This window comes from Epinephelus fuscoguttatus, linkage group LG9 (assembly GCF_011397635.1).
Source record: "Epinephelus fuscoguttatus linkage group LG9, E.fuscoguttatus.final_Chr_v1".
NCBI classification, from domain to species: domain Eukaryota; kingdom Metazoa; phylum Chordata; class Actinopteri; order Perciformes; family Serranidae; genus Epinephelus; species Epinephelus fuscoguttatus.
This window is the reverse complement of record NC_064760.1, coordinates 5,937,089-5,958,429: the sequence shown is the minus strand read 5'-3', so window position 1 is coordinate 5,958,429 and position 21,341 is coordinate 5,937,089. Positions and strand designations below refer to the sequence as shown.

The 21,341-nt window shown below is 41.3% G+C and overlaps 1 protein-coding gene across 4 annotated transcripts in view; it reads left to right on the top strand.

The window, feature by feature from the left end:
- arhgef37 (Rho guanine nucleotide exchange factor (GEF) 37) overlaps nt 1-21,341 on the top strand; it is a 45,753-nt gene that overhangs the window by 17,718 nt on the left and 6,694 nt on the right. For all 4 annotated transcript variants that reach the window (XM_049586431.1, XM_049586430.1, XM_049586428.1 and 1 more), the window contains 11 exons: nt 1,352-1,481; nt 3,013-3,160; nt 3,305-3,504; nt 3,766-3,896; nt 5,761-5,865; nt 7,081-7,194; nt 7,414-7,583; nt 9,184-9,331; nt 9,486-9,614; nt 12,911-13,106; nt 14,743-14,912. In XM_049586431.1, the coding sequence (XP_049442388.1) occupies nt 1,352-1,481; nt 3,013-3,160; nt 3,305-3,504; nt 3,766-3,896; nt 5,761-5,865; nt 7,081-7,194; nt 7,414-7,583; nt 9,184-9,331; nt 9,486-9,614; nt 12,911-13,106; nt 14,743-14,912 (1,641 nt within the window). The remainder of the gene's footprint in view (nt 1-1,351; nt 1,482-3,012; nt 3,161-3,304; nt 3,505-3,765; nt 3,897-5,760; nt 5,866-7,080; nt 7,195-7,413; nt 7,584-9,183; nt 9,332-9,485; nt 9,615-12,910; nt 13,107-14,742; nt 14,913-21,341) is intronic.

The following is a 21,341-nucleotide window of genomic DNA, read 5'->3' as shown; positions in this document are numbered from 1 at the left end:
GATCACAAACCAAACGACATCGCTCCACTCTCATGTGTGATTTTAGACAGCATCCCGGCATCGCAGAATTGGTCTCTAGTGTGTCATATAACATATGCATCAGCAGCGCTTTATAAACAATAACATGACAATAACAATCATTTACTGTTACTGTTAAGTGGTGGCTGATCTCGTCCTCTGCTCGGAGGGTAAGGAGTTCTCGGACATCATTATATTTTCAATTTGCGGACATTTTCGGCTTCTTCCTCTTTGAGCCAGCCACTAGCTGCTAACTGCTACTTTTTAAATTTCCCATAACTCGTTGTCAAAATGTGTCGCCCATGATCCCATCCTGCTGGCTGTCCCATTTATACAGACATCGTTTCAGCGTTATTACTACCTCTGTTCCCAGCTCAGAGGCGAGACAACTTTGTTCCACAAATCGCAATCGTACCTTATATACAGAGCAGCGAGGCGGTGTAACGGCACAATATTCCTGCCTTGAATGGGCAGTGTAACAGCGGCCTCTGTGATTTGGGGTCGTACGTAAGATTTCTGTTCTCTCTTCGCTTCTTTTCTGTCTCTTTCCCGGTCGAGAATTATGGAGGCTCTGTTGCCAGTTATTAAGGACAGGTTTGACAGCATTTTGGGTGCAGGAGGCTCATCTGGCTACACAGAATGGAGACACATTTACAGAAAGAGCAAATTTTAATCCATCAGAATCGTGAAATCTCGAAAGATGATGAGATGGATGACATATGACAATGTGAGGCAGAATCTGCTCTGTTTATTTAACCCACATTCAAAATAAAAAAGAAGGTTAACACTGTACATTTCTGCTAGTTGTGCAGTTTAGTGCTCCTGTGTTGCATGGAGCGGGGTAACAAGTAGCTGTGCACATCATATCCAGGAGGCAATATCAGTAAATTTGTGTAAAATACAGACTTTGCTTATCCAGTGTGACTGCGCTGCGTGAAACACAGACATGGGGGGCAATTACTAAATCACATGAGGTCCCCTGGTTATACTAGTCTTGTGCTAATACAAGTTTTGTCTTTGTGTTCTCAGGACTCATTAAACATAATGGAATCAGGCTGTAGCACAAAAATGATAAACCATAGAGAAAGAAAATATGAACTTTTTTTAAAAAGAGGAAGAGGTATGAACTGAGATTTATATTTTGGGGAAATGAAAGAAAATGATCAAAGAGTAACTCACCAACCTGATCCAACACGCCCACTGTGACCCCGAGGTTGATGCCGTTTGGTGGAGTTAAATAATCATCACATTTGCATGTATAAGCTTCATCTTAGATGAAATCACAGTCCATGAAGTTAATTTGTGTATCTCTCTGTCTCACTGCTCACCACAGCCTCCTCCAGCAAACCTGGACAGCATGTTTCTCTATATAGAGGAAGTGATTGACGTGTCCAGTCGACTCCTCAGCCTGCTGGACCAGAAGAAGATTCAGCCTTCAGACCCTCTCTACCTGCAGACGCTCTGTAAGGGATCACTTGGCCCTTACTGGCCCTACATTTCCACTCTTATCGACTTTGTTACCTTTGTTACAACGTGAGCTTGTTCATCCTTCCACCAGGAAGCGGTGAGATAGATGCTGGTCTATCAGAGGTTTCCTCTCCTCGGATCAGTTCTGGTCAGACGTGTTGACAGGAAACAAATAAAAACTTCACGCGTCTTGTTATCTGATGTGGTTTTCACATTCATGTGAGAAGTGAAACGAGTTCACTCTCCCAGCAGAGGTGTCTTCGTGTGGTGGTGGATGCATCTCCAGTTTGATGCACACACAGTAGAGTTTATTGTTAAAGCTGTGAACCTGGAAATGTGCTATGCATCTGCTGTATCCACACATGATAAAAGTTACGGTAGGTACTCACAGACTAGTAATATTAAAAAAGATACATGACAATGCTAATATTTGTGTGGACATTTTAGGCACACCCTGTTCTAAACTGAAACTGGATGTTTAAGGCGTAAGAGGAAAATTACCCTTAATGAAAACACACTTAATGCCTATATTCTTATCTTATATGTGACTGGTAACACAGACAAAAACAAACCTAACAAATCAGTTGGTGGTATTTTGATTTAAGGGTGCAGAAACCAAAAATACTGCAGAAAAAATGCAGAAAATTAGACAAAATCAGAGTACTATGATTATTATATTATGTTAGTTTGCCCCCACACTTACATTTTTAATACAGAATTTAAAAAAAATGGTGATCTGTAAGGGTGGCAGTGAAAATAAAGGATGTTTTGTAGGGTGTCTGCAGGTCCTCAAAATGTCTAAACATGTCTTAAATACGATTTTATTTTTTTTATGTTGGGTCTTAAAAATAATTAAACAGTCTTAAAATTGAACTTAATTGCCACAAACATTTGAGCTAATGTCATTTATCCATCTTTTAATCTCTTTTTGTTTAAATTAGTCAATCTCCTCAGCGTCAAAAGTCCACATTTCTGATTTTACACATTCTTAAACCCACCCCTCAACTGAACCTAATACTGTCTTTTTACTTTGTACTTCCGTTTACCTGTTGGCAAAATGTAGATTAACCTAACTCTAGTACTTACCTTAAAACTGACCTGCAGTGCTATATTAAGAAAAAGATGATTTGTTCAAAATTCTGTCTGGTTTCATTTGGTTAAAAATGATTCCAATCTCGTGTCATCAGGCTGTCTGCGTGATGGCCATGACGACGCTTAACTGGACGACAAGAGAGAATTGTTCTAACACACAGTCAGTGGTTGTTTGAATGAGAATGGTCGCAGTGTCACTGAAAACATGGATTGTTTTTCACATGATTCCAAAATGAGGTGTCTTTCTAATTTGTATAGATTAGTCAAAAATATATACAGATAATTTGATAGAGCATCTATTTACTTTAAGCATCTGTTAGCATTTTAATATTGTTACTTGTCACATTTTGGGTGTCCTTACAAAAACTGAAGTCTGAAATCTGAGCATGATTTCTTCATACAAATAAGTAAATGTATGTTTTTCCTCCGTGACAGGTGATTCGTTCCTCAGCCTGTCTTCAGACATCGAGGCAGCCTATAAAGAATACCTGGCCAACTACAGCCAGGTCACAGTGGTGGAGAACAGCTACAAACAGAAGGAGACGCTGTGGAATGAGATTGTCAAAGTCATCAAGGCCTCAGCGTAGGTTTATGTCATTTCCTGTTGCTTCACACTGGGACCAGACATATTTAATTACAACTGAATGAACAGTAGACCTAACATGTATACGTTTTTGTTTTTGGTATTGAAGTTATAACTGTTCATTGTTGCCCTTCATCTCCCCAGGCCTGAAGTAAACGCCACCTCTCTGAGTTTCTTCTTGGTGATGCCGGTGCAGCGGATCGCCCGGTACCCGCTCCTCCTGCAGACCATCCAGAAACACACTGACAAATCTCACCCAGCGTATGCACTCCTGGAGCAGACCGCTCACACCTCCATCGCCTTGAACTGTCGCATCAATGAGTACAAACGCTTCAGAGAAGTTGGTAAGAAATGTTCATCAAATACACTGTTATCATATAACCTCATAACAGAAAATATTATGGTATTCCCTTTTATGGTGCAGTCCTTTGTGATCCAGTTAGTGCAACAGGACACTGGTACATCTAGGGTCAAAGATTTAATTCCCAGTGTAGCACAACAGGTAGAGGAAGGCAGCTACAGTGAATACATTGTTCAGAGTCACAGTTAAACACAAGGACAGGTGCTGTACTCCAGATTAACTGTCCCTCACACTACGATTGCAGCTGACAAATACAAGAAGACAGAGACTCTGACCATAAAGGACAAGATCAACCGCCTCAACACCCACAGCATCGCCAAGAAGACAGCGAGGCTCAGCCAGCACTTCAAACATGAGACTGGAATAGTTCCTAAGGTAGGCCTGACGTTTAATGACCCTCATTTAAAAAAACATCCTCCCTGCTGAATTGTGCTTCAGCAGCATAGAGCTACCTAACTCCCTGACAAATTACTGTCTAAGTTTACATGCACACTAATATTCCGCTATTATTCCATGTAAGACAGTATTCTGGATTTGACGCGGGTCATTTAAACAGCATATTCCATTTAGATACTTTGAATTAGGTGTCTTTCCAAATTAAGCATTTTGCAACTAAGACGTAGGATATGACGATATTTGAGTTATAATAGTGTTCCTTGGAGTGTACTGTATATCCTCCTGAGACCCTGCGTCCTCACGTGAGGACATCACATTTTGGGTTTACTTGACCTTATACTTTATTCTGTTTAACTTAGACCTGTTGTCCTTGTGTGTGGACACTTTTTTGTCCCATGTAGTGGTAATGAGACCACAATACACCAATCCATGTAAAAACAAGATGGCAGCCATCTCTGCCAAGTCAGTCTGCAGCCGATCCCGACACAAAAGTGGACAAGGTCCAAAACCCGACTTATATTAGAAGCAATAACAAGGGAAGTACTCGTTTGAGGACATTGGGACTTAATTATGTTGACAGTGTTTCATTTTTTATACTTATCAGGTCCTATTAATCCTAAATAGCTAGGAGAAATTCAAAATGCATACCAAACAAATGTACGGGTCTCAGGAGGATCCAACGCCTTTGGAATATGCGTCTCAATTGGAGTTCTTACACGGCCTCTTGTGTGTTTATGGTCGGCTCTGTGCGTTGTCATGGATACGTTGTACAGAAATCAACTTGCCCACATTTCTGGTCAGAACGAGAAAAACACCTACTTAAAACATTATGAATGAAGTGGGTATCAACAGGTTTTGGATATGCTCAAATATCACAACGCTGACCTTTTCAAGAAGGTGGCTGAAGGAATGAAAGACGGAGGCTGTGTTCACACGGTCCAACAAGTCCGCCACCGGTAGGAAACCATGACATAATTCTATTTTGAAGCAAAGAAGAAAAATGTGTTAACGCATTAGTTACTTTTCTGGAGGCTTATACTGAAGGAAACTCTTCCACATTTATGAGCCACAGACAGTGTTCCAGAAGACACTCCCTCTCTCCAGCTGCAACACAGTGGTTAATGATTAATCTGTGTTTTACCTGCAGAGAAAATGTCTTTTATGACCTGTTATTGAGCCTGCTGTTTGCTCTGGCCTGCTACACCTCGTTTTGCCACAGTTACACTTGTCAGTACAATAAGGTCTTTCTGGTCTGATCGAGAGTTCACACCCATGAGCATCCTCACACGTTTCCTGTGGCTTAATTTTTAATAGCTGCTCCTTCTGTTACACTTCCTTTGCCTACTGATCTTTTTACATTTCTCATTCAGTATAAATACAGTAGGTTACAGCTGCATTGCACCTTTGTAGAATATAAAGGAATCGCACTGTGAAACTCAGCAGAACCCAGTTTTCTGTGTATTCTCCTGCCATTTAGAGATATTTGGGATAACTTGATAATCTAAAACAGCTTCAGAGGACAGAATCAACTAGCAGCACCTTTCCCATGTGTGTATTAGTAGAAACTAATGATGAACATAGTAAGACTTTGCAGAAAAGCAGTAAAGCTCAGATAGAGAACAGGAGCGAGCCATGTGTCTATCTAAAAACCATGTGGACAAAACACATGAATGTACCGGTACTGCATAACTGCACATGGAAAATAGTATTTGCAAGTGATTATAATGATTATATAGAGTGGAAATAATCCACAGATGACCTTTTAAAGTCATGGCATACAGTACATTTAACATCTTTTCATCTCACTGTATAAATGCATGTGTCCCTGTATGTTGTGCTTTAGCTGGTGGATGAAGAGTTTGACGCCCTGGAAGGTTTCTTTTATGTTCTGGAGCACGGGATCCTGGAGCTCCTGGAGAACGTGGAGACGTATCTGCACCACCTACAGGTAGGATGCTCTTGTTCTACATTCTGCTGACTTATGGATAATATTATGTATTATATAACATTTTGTCTTTAACTGAGGCATCTCACTCAACACTGAACATGTCATCTACTTTTTACTGATTGTTTTGTCTTGTTTTTCGTGTTGACACCTCTCAGACAAACTGCTGTGGTGTCTCCATGTTTAAACCTGGCAGGATTTGGGAAATGTAAACTTGTAGCTCCCTGCCACATACATTAAAGGGACAGTTCACCCCAGTAAAAAATGTATATTTTTCCTCTTACCTGCTGTGTTGGTTATCAATCTAAATTTCTTCGGTGTGACTCACCAAGTGTTGGAGATATCAGCCATAGAGGTGTTCGCCTCCTCTACAGTATAATGGAACTTTTTTTACATGTATCATCGTGCAGAAGGAAGCGTGTATCTACTCTTGTAACGTTAGCTAGCTCAGTGACGCTAGGTGAGCTAGCAGTAGATTCCTGCTTCCTTCTGCGCGGTGATGCGGTTGGTGTGTGTAGTTTGGTAGAAAGAAAATAGTTCCTATATGAAACTGCTCACAACGAGGTCTGCTGATTATCTTGAGTAAATTTGTCGGAATTGTTCCCATCATACTAATTCAGTTCCACATATTCACTGTGAATACAACAATCACAGTGGAGTTTGGGGGTTTAGTCTTGTTTGAGAACACCTGCAGGTCTTAAGTGAAAGGTGAAGAGAGTTATTAATTCCCCAGAGACTATAGCTGGTGACTTTCTGGTCGCGTGTGCCCAGTGGAGAAGTGGAATAAGTGGAACATAACTTAATACTCATTCTTGCACATGTTGCCATGTGTTTCTGAGTCACACTGTGTAAACTCAGAGGCCCTGAGGTCAAAACACATGAGTTTCTGTGTACCTTTCCACTCTAAAATTATCCCAAGTTTTTTTCCTCTTTCTATTCCCGACCAACAAGGATCAGCACTGTATCCTACTTCTTACCTCCTCACGTAAGGCCAGTTATTTTCATCAGGCCATTAAAGTTGTCCTCTCGCAGGGACAAATGACAGTTTTATCTCTTAATAACCTCTAATTTGGACCTGGCAACCAGTTTGAACATTAGAAAACAAATAAAAGCAAACACTGGTGAATTCATTTATTCCGCAGTCTTTTAATTAATCAAAATGAGCAGACGTCAGAGATGTGAGCAAGGTTTGACAGATTATTCTTTGTTGATCTTCAGGGGTTCCTGGCCTGCAAAACAGAGGAGTTTGACTTTGATATGGACGGAGAGAAGGCACCTATATGCTACAAGGAGATCACTACCGCTCTCAGACAGTGGATTCTGCCTACGTTTGTGAGTCTACCCCACATTCTCATGCAGATACCAGGAGTATCAAATTCTTTACTTAACTTAAAGCAGAAACACCACAGTAAATCAAATACTACATGTACATTTGCTGCATTAGTAGTTGCAGTTAAAAAAAAGATAAAAGCATCTGCACCAAAACTGCTCAAGTGTTCAAAATAAACACACTATTTGTGAAAAGTTGACCTGATCTATTCTTCCATGTAGGAAAAGAGGATGAGGACGTTAATCCACAAGCCACTGTGTGCGCTCCGTGACCTCCTGGTGGGTCCGAGGAACCTGATCCGGAAAAGGCTGGACAAGCTGCTTGACTATGAAGTGATAGAAGCCAAATCCAATCTAAGCTACGAGGAGCAGGCGGTGGCCAACACATACAGGTAGAGAGAGAGGGTCATTTTAAAATTACAGGCTGGACTGATGGGTGGAAAGTCTGGCATATACCAGACTTCCACCGTGGTTTGAAGCTGGTGTTCTTTTTAATAACAAAAGTTTTTAGTCTTCAATTTGATATTTGCAGCTGTTTGACCCTAAAATACTCCACCAACAAAGTCCAGTCTGAGTCAGTGGGTACGTTTACATGCACAATAATATTCCACTGTTACTCCAAGTATGACAATATTCTGAGTTTGATACGGGTCATGTAAACAGCATATCCCGTTTGGTTATTCCAAAGTAGGTCTTATTCCGATTGTAGCATTTTCTGATTAAGACATGTTGGACATGTATACAGTGCATTTGGAATATACATCTCATTTGGGTTTTTTTCTACAGTTCTCAGTTAGTTTTGTGAGTTGTACATAAACCAACTCACCAAAGGTTTGCGAGGCTGTGGTAGAGATGCATGCCTGAAAGAAAAGCACACATTTCTGGTTGCAAGGAGGAACACACCTACTTTTAAAACATTAAGAAAGACGTGGATATCGACAAGCTTTTGGACATGCACAAATATTGCTACACCAACCTTTTCAAGAGAGTGGTTGCAGGAATGAAAGAAGGAGGCTGTGTGTGCGTGGATGAAGAAATCCTCCACTGGTGGAAAAATTCCTGCCACAAGCAACACCTCAATTCAAGTCAGTTTATTATCATTATTGTCATTCTTTAAATACAGCAGCATACAGTGAATGAAATGTCGTTACACATGAATCCAGGCGCAGTAAAGAACGTGTAGCAAACAAGACATTCAACATGGACAGGACAGGATTAAAGTGACGCCGTTAACAGGACGCTGCATCTGGGCGCCGCCATCTTTGGTCTCTTCCTCCTGCTCTACTTTTCAATCTTTTGATGTGATGAATGACATGTTCAGGCACGGTAATCAGAGTGTGCACAGCTGCATGTAAACAGGAATCCAACTGGAATATTCATTTTTATTTGCCATGTAAACAGCTTAGTATGAATATGATCTTTTTTAGAATGAGGGCTAAAACTGGAATATGTTGTGCATGTAAATGTAGTCTGTGTCAAACCAGACAGTGGCTCTATTATTACAGCCTCCTACGTGGAATTGTTATAGTCTATATGATTACACCCTTTGGACATGATGTTAAGAATGGAGTTTGACCTTTTAGAGCACGTCTAATAAAAAGGGTTAAACGTTAATTAAATCCAAATTTCCATTAACATGTAAACCTTATGGTGTAGATGACCTGGCATTAACGCTTAGTGTGTGAATATATAGTGTACGTGACCTGACATAAACTTATTATCCTGACGTGATTTCAGCTAAATGATCCGGCATGATTCAGGCCAAATTTGGTTATGTGAGGAGAAGGAATTGTTCTCGAGGCTGGTTGTCTGTATAACAGTAGCTTAAGTGACGGGAAACCCCTTTCAGTGTGTATTGGAAAACTATAGGTGTGTCATCTGATTTTGCTTGTTTGTCAGACACAAAAATTTATCATGAAGTTCTAATTCTCAAATGTCCAATCCTGTGTTTTGAGTCTCTTAACTCTACAACAACCTCGCCTCTCCTCGCAGGACAATCAACACGCTGCTCCTCAACGAACTTCCTCAGTTTAATGGTTTGGCTCTGCAGATGATCTGGAGCATGTTGGGGACGTTCAGCTGTCTGCACAAAGACCTCGCCTCAGACATGGAGCAACTGTTCCAGAGCTTTGCACAACAGGTAATCTCACGTGTGTTGTGTTCTATCCACACAGATGAAAAGGTAAAGCAGAAAAACAAAAGAACATTTGGGCACCATTTCTTCCAGTGCTCTTACCAATGAAGACACAAACATTAATTACCTTCAGATGTTTAATTGAAATCTCTTCTTGCAGCTCCCTCACAGCTCTCTCAACCCCGGTGCATTCTGGGAGTGGGCGGAGTCTGCAGTGCTGGGAGGTGCGAGGAGCCTGGAGACTTTGTGTCGAAGTGTAGAGGAGACCCTCAACGCACCCTTCGTCCAGGTGGGTACAGACGGAGCTCAAACTGTTGTGTCACAGTGTGTTTTGTTGGGTTGTTGAGAATACTGATCAGGGTGTAACCTGTGTGTTTATGCATCATTCACCCTCTGAAATGCAGGCTGAGTTTTTTAAGTCAAAGATAGACAGACATAGTGATCAACAGACCATAAGAGAACAATAAGGTTAGGACAGCAGTCAGCACAACAAACTGTCACTCTACACCTGATCTCCGTCACGTTTCCTTTTTTCAAAGACAACAACAGGTGCACCGAAATCTGAGCTGTTTAATTGGCATTCACATGTTCGGTTCAAAACATTTCCACAACGCTAAATGTTCCAAAACAGGAAGATGTCACATGAGGTGAAGGACAAAATGTCACAGGAGACATCGAGGTCCTCTATAAAAGTTATTCAACATAAAACACTGCAGTCAGGGATGTTCAAGATAACATAACTTTTATGTTTGAGAATTCTTGACAACTGCATACAACCTGACAGCGGTCTACTAAAAATGCTCATTGAATCGTGGAGTTACATGACCAGAATGTGCGTGTATGAGTAGCAGGAGTCACGTGACACGCGTGTGGACTGAGACCAGTCTAGCAGCTGCCATCAGCCCTGTAGAACCAGTAACCACAGACAGGTTGTTAAACATATCCTCTGTCTTTTGGAAGTTAATTGCTTACCTCACAGTCCATAATTACAATTTTGTTTCCAGTCCAACCACAATAATTCTCTCAGTTAAAAAAAGCTTTTACCATCACCGGTCATTAAACACCATCAAACTGTCTTAGATTTGCATTAGTTTAACTCAGCATGAAAATGTCCATGCTAGCTGTTCGCTTGCCAAAATGTAGCCTAACTTTGGAGCATTATTCCGCCCCTGTCCTGACCAGCTATACACACGGTTCAATGCTAATGGATGCCTTAGGTTGCCTCGTGTCACAAGATACCACTAACTTCATGCTAGCTTAAGAATTATTGCACCACAGTAATGCAGCCTCCAATTATTTTTCGTCTGCCTGAAGGGAGCCATGGCCAACCTGATACAATTGCAGGCCCTCCTCTCCATAGCATTTTGGTCCCTGTTTTAAATAAAAAAAAATAATACAAAAGAAAATTCCCATTATATTCTTAATTTCCTGTAAATAGAAAGCTGTCTGGTTTTTAAAACGATCTAAAAGTCTAAAGACGGTTGTGACCAGCGTGGCTCAAAAAACACTTTGGTCTGGGTTAAAATATATCAGCAGCTATACAATGGATTGCCATTTAAAAAAATAGCAGAGGTATTCATGTCCTTGAGTGGCAGCAACCTCTACGGTCAAAAGAGCCATTAACTCTAGTTTAGCCTCTCAACAATACTAATGGATCTAAATGAGCATTTACTAATCACAGGGTGGCAGCTGTGCAATGGGCTATTTAAGATTATTTGAGATTTTAACTTTGCACCATTGGCGATGACGACAAATCTGTCCATGCACTATTAAATCTTTTCCTCCCAGATTTCTCCTTTAATGGATGTGTCATCCATAGCTAGCCTAGCCAGGGAGACTCATGACATGTCACGCTATTTAGGTTTGGCAAAATTTTGGTAAAGGCCCCAGGTTGTAGAAGCACAGGCACATTTTGTTGTCTTTAATCTGTATGAAGGGTACAAATTTTTACAACTGAAGAATGTATGAATCACGTTAGGCCGACAATTCTAAATGAAAATTAAAATGTTAAAAAAAATAACCCTCATTTTCATGTAATTTTTTGTCAAAGCCACAGGGAGACACTGCAGAGGGGCTAAAGAGCTGCATGTGGCTCTGCAGCCTCAGGTCCTAGAGGACTAATCCTGATCTGTTGACTTTTTTATCCAGCACTGCCAAGATTTCAACCTCAACCCTTGTGCAACACTTCATGTCATGACCAAATATGTTAAAAACTAGTAACCAAATTCCGGCCAACCTCAGACGTGCTCTGAGTGTGCTGCTAATGTAAGATGCTAACTTTAGCTTGTTAATGTTCTAGATTAGAATAGCAGCAGTGTTACATTTGTTGAGAGGATAATGATTGACAATAGGGCAGGGCGATATGGAGAAAATCAAATATCACAGTATTGTCGATGCAACACCTGGATATCAGTGTTGCAGTAATATTGTAGGGTTAACTATTGGTGCTTTCATAAAATATTTACACTGTGAGATTTTTGATAAAGAATCATCAGTGATGGTGATGTAATCGCAAAGTGCGTAACGGCAAATGATATGACAGCTAGAGCACTCCAGTAAGTTCTGTGAATTACATCCCTTTACTGTAATGCAGCCTTTAAAACCAGTAAAAGAACACCCATGATATTACAATATCCAAAATCTAACACAATATCTTGTCTCATATCACGATTGCCCAGTCGCCCTAGTTGACAACAGTCATGATTAAGCATTTGTTTTCTTGTAGTCATTTGGATAAAGGAATGACTTGTCTTTAACGTGTGTCCCAGCTGTCTGTATTTCCTGCTCCACAACCTGTCAGATGTCTTAAACTGGGTCACATTCCTTAAACCTGCCAGGCAGCCTACAGTATATTAATAACCTACTGAATGAGCAGATTGCAGTCACGTCATGCTTTGTTTTAGGATATAATAATAATCTTAGCGTAGATAACAGCTTCTGACAGGTGATAATACTGAGCTCATCACTGTCAAACATGTTGTACGAGCGGAAGAATGTGCCAAGTCATCACGGCCAATTATATCTGCAGCTTTACGTCACTCATGAGTCACAAATCAGTTGTAGATGACAAGATTCTGAATGTGCTTCTTCTTGTTCTGCGACTTTCTTAATCACTTCCCGGCATGTTCACGTATTCAGTGACAGGAAATGTTTCATGTTTCTGCTGAGCTGTCATTCTGAGTAGGACTTAATTCAGCCTGACATGCAGAGTCACATGAATCTCTTTAAAAGTATGTACTGTGACTCAGGATAACAACCATTTATTCATCATTTTCACAAATGCTAATGTAAAAGACTAGTTAAGGTACAAATGTGAGGACTGGGCCCTCAAAATACCGCATTCTGATTGGTCAACAGCAGGATGTTCTCTAATTTGAATGAGATAAATCTGCAGAAATAAGGTTTTCTGCACTCAGTTAGAACCTGAAACTAAGGGTCGTCTATTTTCTATGAAGAAAGTAATTTAAACATTCCTTTAAGTCAGACATATCCCGTCCTTTTTACCTTTGTCAGGTCTACTTAATATTCAGTCACCTTATATTTCACTCTACGTTCTCTTCTGCCTGGTGTGTTTCTTTCTGTCAGCCTCTGAGTCCATCCTCTCAGCGCCGTCTGAAGCAGCTCACAGATAAGCACGGTTCTGGAAAGATCTACCAGGTGGCGGCGGCGGTGGTGGGCAGCCGGGACCTGGACCTGAACCTGGCCAAAGGGGAGCTGGTGGCTATTATCAGTGAGGCAGACAGCCGGGGAGACAAACGAAGATGGCTGGTCGACGCAGGAGGTAAGAATCAACATTCTGATAAGAACAGCAGTCGACAAGAACCTTTTTTTGTTTAGCCGCGTCTTTGTGGCTCATGTCAAGTTCTCACTTGTCTCTGAGACAGTGTTGCCTGTGCTGTGATGTTTAAGTGTACCCACAGTGCCCTATTTATATCTGAGGATAAAATGTTCTGTAGTTAGAAACTCAGGAATGACAGATGCTGCGAATACTGACGCTTGTCTGATGCCAAGGCAGCTTTTCTTAATGCAGCTCTTTGGTGCCATCGTGCGGATGTTTGTTGTCATTGCAATTAAACAGCAATCACATGTCCTGTGTACATATGTATTAGTAAGTTAGTAAGCCAGGCACTGTTGCAGATAGGTGGCACATTTAGAGGACACATTTGTGAAAACTGGAATCAGCTTTAAAAACAATCAAATACAGCGAACATAAATAGTTTTGTTTTATTAATGTTGGATTAAACACTGAGAGGAGGTTACATACAAGTTAGGATACAGACTTTACATTAAAAAGTTTGTTCAATTCAGTTTTGAATGTTTAAGAGTGTGTTTTAATGTTACTGATGAAATTTAACAGTCATTAAAAAAAGTCATCAGCATTTTAAAAATTAATATTTTCCGTCATATTTCAAATGACGCAAAAATGACAATGACAAAATGACAGTTTTCATAACAGTTTCTCACCATGTGTCATATTAAATCTGTGAAGAAAACTTTTTCTAACATGTCTCCACTGTGAACGGAAAACACAATAGAGGTGAACACTCTTCATGAATTAAAGTAAATGGGGGTCGTGTTTAACAACAACAGCAACATAAAATCAAAACATCATTTTCAAACTCTCACACAATTCATGGAGTATAATCCAAATCTCATATATCCAGCCATGTGCTCAGTGCTTTTCAAATGTGCATTTTCACTTAAACGTTTTAAATCATTTAAAAAGCGGCACATAGCATTTAAACTCTTCTCAAGTGGTGCTCATATGCCCAGGCATGCTCAGGCATACTCTGGTCACACTACTGGTGGATGGAAGTGTTTATATTGTTAAGTTTTAACGAAAATTAATGTGTGTTGGGAGCACAGAGCATATGACTGGATAAATGAGACTTGGATTATACTGCAGGAGTTGTTTTAGAGTTTTTAAAAGGATGATTCGATATAGTTTTGCCCCTGGTTACTTTAATTTATGAAGAATGGTTTGGTCTGTGGAGGCATGTAATTAAAACAACTTCTTCACAAATTTAAGATAATACAGAGTGAATTATCAATATACAGATGGTCATTTTGCAGGTGAAATATTCTTTAAAGCAAAGCTGTTTAAAATTCACAGATTCCAGGTTCTTAAATGTGAATTGTTTTTATTAAGATAATTTAGATAAAACTTTTTTGAGTCATCTATGATATTAAATTGAGCACTTTTGGGTTTTGGATTGTTGGTCTGACTAAACAAGCAAGTTGTTGACATCAGCCTTGGCTTTGGAAAAGTGTGACTGACATTCTGTTGACTAAACAACACATTTATTTACTGAGAAAATCTGCAGATCAATCGACAGTCAATAAAAAGTTGTTAATTCAAGCCCTTTTATATGTTAACATGGCCACCCCCCTTTTTTATCTGTGTGTGTTTCATGCAGGCAGACGAGGGTACGCTCCTTCTGCAAAGCTGATTCGCTATCACCAGCCAACAGCAGACCCGCCGCCTTCCCCACACCTGAATCTGCCTGACGGCGTGACAGGAATCAGAAGACACTCCTACACCCCAGAGAACCGGCCGCTGACGGTCATGAGCCAGCCGTGCTTCCAGGTGATTGATTGATTGATTGAAACTTCACAGTCACGACACAGAATCCTGCCGTGCTCAAACTTTTCCTCATGCATCACCATCAGCCCTTAATTATCAAGATATATAGTTCACATTAGAACTCACCCACCCAAATATTGAAACGTGAAATGAAATATTTTCGCATTAATATTTTCTGATCTAATGCATCACTCAGCATATGTTACGGCCTCGTTAGTGAAATAGACTCGTAAATTTGAGCGGCCGCACACGAGAATCAGTCCGGCTGTAACATCGACCTCAGCTGAGTTATCTGACATCAGACTCCAAACTGTGAGTGTGTGTGTTCCTTTCATTAATTGCACGTTAGCGACTCTGTGTGTGTCTGCAGCTTTGACTGATCGATGTGACAGCGTTCCGCTGTGGAAGCATCAATTTGTCACGTCTGGCTGGGACTGTGTGTGTGTTTGTATGTGTGTATGTGAGAGAATCCTCGTGTATCCAGCCACGTGTAGGTTCGGGCTGCACAATGTATCATATTTCCGTACATCATAATGTCAGCTGTCAATAAGTGTGATACATGCATTGCAAAAGACTGTCATATTGCACTCAGTGATTTTTTTTCTGAGTTGAAAGTGAGATTCAGTCAAAAAACTTAACTTTAAAATGATGCTAGCATTCTTTTTTTATTGGTGCCTTTTGTGTTCAGTTCAATGTTTATTTGTTCAGTAGAAAAATGTTGGAAATAATTTCTTTTTCATTTTTTTTTAATTCAACAAGCAGCGTGTTGCTTTTTAGCCACACTGAGGCCTAGCTCACATGGACACAGGTTTTCCTTCGTTCCCAAAAAAAAAAAAAAAAAAAATCCATTCACATACGCTGTTATAAAAAAAATCTCTGTCCGAATGAAAACGCAGAAACATCAAGAACAAACTGAAACCCTAAAGCCATGTTGGCCAGTCATGCAAAGAAGAAGAAGATGTTGGCTGATCAGAAGCCTGATAAATGCATATCTCACTACATTTTATTAAGGCCCAAAGCTGTGCATATTTAAGGGCGGGGCTGGTAGAGTGAGAGGCTGTCTGTGAGGCGTTATTGACTCTATAGCCCACAGAGATCGCACTATAGGGCCACAACAATCAGTACGTTTACATGACACTTGAAAAAAACGCATTATTGCCTTAATCCGACTATAACTGGACAACTGAAGTGCATGTAAATGCGTTACTCTGACTAATATCGGAGTTCTCCATTTCCGATTAAGACACCCAGATACTGCGATTGGAATTCGATTTTCTCCGGCATGTATACGCCGTAATTGAATTAAACTAGACAATGAATGTGCGCATGCTCCACACCCCCCCGCGCTGGCGTATGACCCCGGAACAGACAAGACATGCTATTGTTGTAGCCCTCCAACAGCATACGGCGTTCTTGTCTGCCTCTCGAAATCACCATGACCACGAGGGATAGCGTGCACCTTATCTGCACAATCAGTAACGCGTACATTACGTACGAGATGAACAAAGCTGTGCAATTATCCATCTTGCTGTTGTTCGAAAATGCCAGTCTGCCACCTGACTCCAGTTGTTTATTATTAAGTGACGTAATAGGTCAACCAGAAAGGGGGCCGTATTAACCCGCTGAAATGACGCATATCGCCACGTAGTGTTGAGGAGGAGGACACGTTCACGTCAGTAATTCGATTTTCTCAGTTGCTTGTAAACTGGGACAAGGACAGAAGTCCGATTAGACGCCAAAATCGAATTTTGAGCATAGCTCGATTAAGCTGTGTATCTAAATGTACTGAATGACAACACTCAAGCTCATATTGTGATGCAGTTCACTTTATTTTCCACTGGGTGTCCACACCTTGCAGGCTTACAAAAGGGGGTGTCTGTGACAACCAGTCACATCTGTTAAAAGAAAGCATCACACCTAGCAACAAGGTTGACCACACCTCCTCAGTAAGATAAAAGTTTCTGTCCTTTCCTTGCTCAGAGTTGCTCTGAGAACTTTCCTAAATCAAGTTAGGAGCTCTCTTAGAGTACTCTCAGAATGTTTGTGAATACAGCCCCAGGAATTTAATGTATAACAGTAGCATTGGCCTTTAGTGTGACTTATAATACATGCGCCAGCAGGGCTTTATTAACAATAACAATGGCATAACATGGCAAAAACAACCATCTACCATCTCTGCTATATGGCGGCTGGCCTCGCCCTCTGCTGCTCAGAGGGTAAGGCTTTTGTCCTGTGAGTTAGCCGCTAGCTGCTACCAGCTACTTTTAAAATCTGCCGTGGAGGGTCACTCGCACAACACGTCATCCAAACGCCACAGCCGTGCCGCACATCATCCTGTCCTGCAGAGAAGAGAGGTCGCTCTGTTACCACCTCTGTTTCCAGCTCAGAGGGGAGACAACTCTGTCCCCTCATTCTGAGATCGTACCGTATATACAGCACAGGGAGGCGGCATAACAGCCTCTCTAAACAGGCAGTGTAAAATGGGCTTATGGACCAGATCCACCCCTCACTTCTACATATCTCTACCCTCTTGTCCAAATATGGTCACCTCTGGCTCCAAAACCTGAGCTGGTGATGGCCGAAATGCCGAACTTGAGGCTTCAAAACAGCAGTCCACAAACCAGTAGGTGAGAGTGTATCAAATATGCATGTGTACATTCGGAGAAGGCCTGAAAACATTTTAAATTGCGCTCAGTTCTGCCTTTCTGCTCTTTGTTTATCACAAGTAATATCAAGTGTGTGTAAATGGAAAAGTCCATAATTGGCTGTTTAACCTTGTAAGTGGGTTACTGTGTGAAGGGTTGAGAGTTAATTTATGCACTGCTGCAGGCTGAGCTAGAGCATGTTTGTGTGTGTGTGTGTGTGTGTGTGTGTGTGTGTGTGTGTTGTGTGAGATTGATTTACATTTTCAACACATGTGAGGTTGAGAGGGGAGTGTCATGGCTTGTAAATTTGGGATGGTTTATGTGATGTGAACATGGGAGGGAGGGAGATTTAGGTGAGTGGATGAGAAAGCAGAAATGCGTTGGGCATCGTGTGTGTGTGTGTGTGTACGTGAGATATGCCTCCATACTGCCTGTTAAAGTGAGTGATTGCTCCTGTGACCTTATAGATGCGGTTTTTCATGCCCTCTCCTCCCCAATTCCATCCCTCATGACCCTGACTCTGCTCATATACAAAACATACACACTGTACACACCCAGAGGCCATGTCCTCACTCTTTGTTCTTTCATCCACACTAAGCTGCTCTTTTGTAAGTGGAAAATAGCGAGGATGTATCACTAGAGCAGAAGCAGCCACATGATTAATACTGTGATGATTAAGAATATTAATACTATAAATATATTCCTGTCTGGCCTCTGTAGTAATGCGGGCAGTCTTGGTTAACTCATGTTGTCATGACCATATATCAACACAGAGAGGCACCGTTTAGCTTCACCTCACTCCTCAACTCTTTTATTCCCATCAGAAACACAGCTGCAGAAAATATTCACCCAGCTCCTGCAACATGAATCGCTCTGCCACTGATAGCCGTGGTCACTTTACCTTTTTTTTTTTCCTCCTGCTTGTCTCTGCCCAGCGAAATGCTAATTAAATGCTAATTGGTGTAGACCGTCAGGGCAGAGCTAATGTCGAAGCTGAGAGGTGAGCTAAGGTGAAGGGTTTGTTAATGACACCGAGCAGCCGGCTAAACTCAGCTATTAGCACAGCTGCGGCACTCTGTCATACCAACACAGGGCTCATTAGGAAGCCTTCATTCTCTATGTGTGTGTGTGTGTGTGTGTGTGTGTGTGGTGATGAGATGGGGTTTGTCAAGACATAACTAGTGGGCTTAACCTTTTCAGAGAATATTACAATGATATGTGGTTGTGTGTGTGTGTGTGTGTTCGCGTTCGCATTTGTACCACAGACTGTATAGAATAATGGTTTTAGCCACCATGACGTCATCCATTGGTCTGTGGACTCAAGTTTGGCATTTTGGCCGTCGCCATCTTGGTTTTTTAGAGCCAGATGTGACCATATTTGGATAAGAGCGTGGTTCTGGGGAGGATGCGCATTGTTCCGCATCTATCCTGATTGACAGGTCACCATTGTAGCGACCCGTCAGTCACAAAGGTTGTCGCGGCCTTTATGCATCCTCTGCTTTATCATCTATTATACTTTTAATGTGACCGTAATTTACCTAATTAACATCATAGTGTATTAAAGAAGACTTAAAACTAGCGATTAAGACCATAAACTTCTTCTGAAAATGTTTACTGAGGTTATAAATCAAGTGAGAAGTTGGGTAATTTTGTGACTTCTTTTTCCAACCAAGTTGCCCCCTGCTGGCCATTAGAAAGAATGCAGGTTTAAAGGGCCGTATGCATGCTGTGTCTTTAACCACCTGGAAAATGCAAGGTCAGGTGCTGGGCGCTACTCTTGTGCCTACTGTGTGCCAGCGTTCAAGGGCACAGAGGCATCTGTCTGACATTACTAAGTGACCCTAACCAGCACTGTGTCATAGCTTACTCACCAGACTTCCTGATTACAGAGCTGATCTTCTTCCAGGCATTGTTTTGTACTGTATTTGACCAAAAACACTGTCTGTGGAACAGATGTAAAGCTCTGGTAGTCCTGCACTAAAATAATGAACTTTTCCTTATTTATCACAGACTGATATTTATGGAAGAAGGTAAAGATATATGCTGGCTGTGATTGGTTGGTCCTTGTCACTTGACATGTGGTGTGTGCTGCTGTGTTCCAAAAGTTGAAGTCTGTTTATCTTGGGGAGCAGCCATTGTGCCCTGAAACGGAGGTGGTCGGGATCACGTGCAAGCTGCAACGGCATGGCTCTTGCATCTGAGCGTGCCTGCTGTGCATCTACATTCAAAACAATGTATTTAAGGGCACAAAAAATACAGCGGGCCACTTCTTATATGAAGTCTGTGATATGCACCTTTTCGCATGTTTTCTCGACACACTCTTTTTTTTTTTTTTTTTGCTGTGTCGTGAATTTTGTAGCGCTATCCCCAAATCAGAATTTTTTATTTGGATCAGATTTGGCTGTTAAACACAGAGATTCTGCATTTTGTTCTTTTAGTTTAGTTAGTTCCAGCTGAGCAATTTGATTGGACAGGAGGCCTTTCATGAGTGCTGATATACAGCATGACAGCACTGGGACTTTAAACTCTGCCTGTATCACTCCGCTTTACAGGTGGAAACATATGACCGCAACAACATTTATGTTAAATAATGAATGCTCAGAAAAGGACGAAGGGACAGAAAGAATACTGAATACTGTTAATATCCAGGTGTGATCATATGACACCAGAAGACAACGCAACACACTGCAGGGCTCAACAATAAGGATTGCCTGATTGCCCGGGGCAAGTAAAACTCAAGGTCGGCATGTAAACTAACAACCTCACTTGCCCGATCGGGCAAGTTGCTAAAAATAGTAAAAGTTAATAACTAACTGATAAAATAAATGTAATTTAAAACGTGCTCTTCTGCTCTGATGCAGCAGTCTCTCTGCCTGAAGTCACAGGCACAGCTGTGTAACAATGTCCTGCCCACAGCCCCCATTGATATTATTTTGCGCGACGGACGCTTCATATAATAACATAACAATATACTATTTATGGTGTTATGCCATCGTGTCATTTCTGTCTCTACATGGTCACGCGTTAACAATTCTCCTCTGCTCTCTGTATCGCGGACGGCGGAGTTCCGCCACACACACAGGTGAGCACGCTAGAGCGGCTCGGGCCGCATTTTCCTGACCACACCTGACCCCAAGCCCGGTGCAGTTTGTCAGCTGACAAAGTTATTGAAATGGACAGTGTGTAAATAACCATCAACAGACTGCTGTTACGCACAGACAAACACGCTGCTCACACAGCAGCTCAACACGGCACTCGTGCTGAGCTTGTGTTGCGTTCAGGCATTGTCACGTAAATAACAACTTCCAACACTTAAATAGGTCATAGCACAAAACAGCAGCATGTCATGTGACTTTTTACTTTATTATATTCAATAAAATTGTATGATCCTAAATCTTGAGACTCCTCATATGTAAGCTAGACAGACATTTCACCTGCTCATTACTGTGCACACATGTACTGTATGTACTTAGTCCTAAAGAGCCCTTCTGGTGCCAGTAGATACACAGAAACATCCCAGCAGGCTGTGCTTTGCAAGCATACAAAAAAGTTTCACGCATGTGAAAATTATTTTTCATGTGTGTGCTTCACCTCCGCTGCTACAACTCCATCCTAGGGGAAACACTGCTGTGTGCGTTTTGTGCAACAGGTGGATGTGGTAGTCTACTGGTAGAGTAGAGAGAGCTAAGTAGCGTTGAAGTAGAGTAGAGCAGGGCAGAGAGATGGAAGCAAAATATATTAAACCCGGTGTTAATACAGCAGAATTGGAGAGAGGGGTGAAAAATAA